Source organism: Apteryx mantelli, chromosome 22 (assembly GCF_036417845.1).
Source record: "Apteryx mantelli isolate bAptMan1 chromosome 22, bAptMan1.hap1, whole genome shotgun sequence".
Taxonomy (NCBI): Eukaryota; Metazoa; Chordata; class Aves; order Apterygiformes; family Apterygidae; genus Apteryx; species Apteryx mantelli.
Window position 1 is genome coordinate 10,173,949 of NC_089999.1, and position 3,308 is coordinate 10,177,256.

Sequence of the window (3,308 nt, forward strand, 5' to 3'; positions counted from 1 at the left end):
CTGCAGAAACGAAACCTTACAGCAAAGAAACGCAGGGCTGAAGCTTCTTCTAGGGGAAAAGCGATGTTTCCCACTTTCCCCGGCTCTTGGTTTTCCTGCAGAGCAGAGCGCCGTGGCTGGGCAGTGCCGGGGTCCTGGCTGGGGTATCCCGTGCTCCCGGCCCCGCTGGCAGCACGGCTGCGCTCCGCATCCTGCCTGGGCTCGCTCTCACGCGAAAGTCCCGTCCCGCTCCCCCGCTTGCCAGGCAGCCGCGTTACCTTCCCTGCACGGCCTCTGCTTCCTGGCCCTGCGCGTCAGTGGATGGGCAGGCGCTGCTGGTATCCCGAGCGCTGGAAATACCCCAGCTGCCAGGGGAAGGGTCCGGCCAGAGGATCTCGGAGGTTGTCTGCGTGCGTCTGCTGGCAGGCGGCTCGGAGGCCGAGGTGGGGGCCCCCGCCGGAGTAATAAGCAGGGCTGGGGACGGAGCGATGCTGCTTCGGGCTCTCGTAGCGCGGGAGCTGAGTGGCGGGGGGATACCCGGCGGGCAGCGGGGACGGCACGCAGTGCTGGAGGCCGGCAGCGTCCGCGGAGCCGGGCTCCCAGGAGAGTGGGAAGAGCTGGGGGCAGCCGTCCCTCGCGCCCTGCTCCGGCGCCGGCCCCCCGGCCCGGCTGCGGCACTCGGCGTGGGCGCAGGGCCAGCAGTGAGCGGTGCCGTGCAGGGACGTGGACAGAGCCGCGATCCTGTTGATGGCTCTCCGGAGGGTGGCGATTTTGGAAAGCCTCTTGCCGCTGAGGTCGTGTCGGAGGGCCAGGCGCAGGGCGTTGAACGCTTGGTTGTAGTCCAGGATCCTCTTGCGCTCCCTGACGTTGGCAGCCATCCTCCTGGCCTTGGAGCGCACCGCTCTGCTCCTCTTCCTCACCTTCATCTCCTCGGTGCGCCCCAGGCAGGCGGCCGTGTCCTGCCCCGTGGGGACCCAGAGGTCCTGCCTGCAACGCATCTGGGGTGCAGCCCCCCCGTCCAGCTCCTCTTCCGAGCCGTGGGGCTCCCTCGGACGCGTGGCGCCGTTCCCCACGGCTGCTCCGGCCATGGCTGTGGGGATGGGGACGGGGACAGGAGAGGTGCTGCCGCCGTGCTGCCTGCGCGAGGCACGGGAGACACTCCCCCCGGGCGCCACGGCCCCCTCTAAAACCCCACCGCCGCGCGCGTCACGTGGCGCCCGCCCCGACCCGTCAGCACCTGCCTCCAGGTGCGCGGCGCCGGGGAGAGGCCCGGGCTGGCCGCGCTCGTCCCCTGGGCCGCTCTGCCCCCTCCTCAGCCCGGCGGCTGCCGTCTCGCCCGGCCCGGCGCATCCCTGTGCTCCACGAGGAGCCACGCGGCAGAGCCCTGCGGGGCATCGCAGCCTCGTTGCTACACGTGCGCCGGTGTCAGAGCCTTTCTAGGGTTATCTCTGTTTCCCGGAGAGGGAAACTGAGGCACGGAGTAACGAGGGCGCTGGGGAAAGAGCAAAGTCTTGTGCCTGGGCCCAGGAGGAGGCCAAGCAGCTCCCGCCTGCGTGTGCCCACGGCGCTGAGACGGTGCAGCCTTGGGGGACGGCGGCTCCCCGCCTGCCCTCGCCCACCCCGCGTGGGCTCCTGGCGCCGCTGCTTCGCTTCTCGCCCTGCGCGCTGAGCCTCTCCCATCCCCGCCGGGCCGGGCCCCGGGGTGCCGTGCCGCCCCGGGATGGGGTCTGCAGCGCCGAGCGAGCTTTGGGAGCGGGGGCCAGGGCGGCCTCCCGCTGCGTCCCGGTGAGCCGGGAGCGTTGGCAGGCAGCGGGGCAGAGCAGCCCCCCCGGCGGCAGCGCGAGGGCCGGAGGAATGCGCGGGGCTCGGCACGCCTCTGCCCTGCGGAGCAGGAAGCCGGAGCGGTGTGGGGGGGCCGGGGATAAAAGAGCTAAAGTGCTGCCTGCCTCCGGAGCCTTCCTGTCCCCCAGCGCTGCACCGCGTCGCCGGGGCCCGGGGGCAGAGCTGCCTGGGCTGGCGCTGCCGGACCTGCCGGCCTTTACTGGGGCTGGCGGCAAACCGGTGCTCAAAGCATCTCCTTGTTCCCCGCAGCTCCAGCCGCCGGGGCAAAGGAGGGATTTGCAGGTGCAAGAGCAGCCGGGCAGCACAGGGCCCCCTTCCCCGGCACGGCATGAGGCCGTGGCACATGCCTGTGGCATCGCAGGAGCCACCGGTCCTTCGGCACTGAGCGTTTTGGCCCTGGCTGGCCCCTAGCGGGTTTATCGCCCCCTCCCTAGGTGGCTTGATAAACTTGCACTGAGCAAATTACCCACCCCTCTGCCCTCTGCCCACCATTTCATTAGCGAGCAGTTGTTAAAGGCCTAAACGCGCAAGGAGTAATGTTTTGAAAAATGGCCCAGGAGTTGCGCTGACAAATTGTTGGGGTTCGCGGTGCAAAAGCAGCGCCCCGGGAGGACATGCCCCCGCTTTCATCCGGCCGCTCTTATCTGATCGCCTGGGATGGAGCTTGAGCAATAGCTGCAATTAGCGGGAGGCGATTTGTCTATTACCCTGCTCCTCTCGTTGCTCTTTGAAGTTGGGGCTAATTTAGGTGCCTGTGCTCCAGGAACCCAATAAATCAGGAGCCGGGGCCTCGGGGAGCGGGGAGGACGAGGCAGCAGGACTTCAAAAGGAGGTGCAGCTTGCACGTATTTCTGAACACTCACCTGCGCTCGCCGTGGCCCTCTTGCTCTCCTCAACGGCCTTCTGGCAGGTCAGTGTCACAGGGGCCAGGAGCGGACACTGCCCTGGCCCGCTGACTTGGCCAGCGAGCTCGTCTCAGGGGCAAAAGGCTCTTTGGGGTGATTTGGTGCCAGCAGGACATGCCGAGATGGTGGCACACTGGGACCACTTGCAGAAATGCCGATGGAGACCTGGCTGAGCAGGATGGACCCCTGCCATGGGGACGTGTTTGCTGGTGGGGCAGGTCTGGGTGAGCAGCACGGAGCAGCCGAGCGGGGTGCGGAGCCATGTCCTGCCTGGGCAATGCCAGCGCGGGGCAGAGCCCACTGCGCCTCCTGCCCTGCCTGTGCCTGCCGCAGGGCCGCGTGCGGGGCTCCCGGCATCTCAGCTTGGGGCGCCCAGGGCTGCAGAAATCCGGCAGCAGAGGCGGAGGCCAGGCCATAAATCATGGGGCATCGGATACCACCCGCTGCCTGTAATTAGAGCATCCCGCCGGGCCATCCCCACCTCGTCCCGGGCGCTTCCTATCAACGTGCCCATTACGGGTGGGCAGGCTCGGAGCAACGCCCCCCCCGGGCCTGATCCTTCAGCCCCCGCTGATTTATGGC

At 68.4% G+C, this 3,308-nt stretch overlaps 1 protein-coding gene across 1 annotated transcript; it reads right to left on the minus strand.

Annotated features, from left to right (window-relative positions):
- Positions 1 to 293: 293 nt before the first annotated feature.
- BHLHA9 (basic helix-loop-helix family member a9) lies at positions 294 to 1,067 on the minus strand. Its single transcript, XM_067309952.1, has one exon. It carries the CDS (start codon positions 1,065 to 1,067, stop codon positions 294 to 296), a length of 774 nt encoding a protein of 257 aa, XP_067166053.1.
- Positions 1,068 to 3,308: the final 2,241 nt, after the last annotated feature.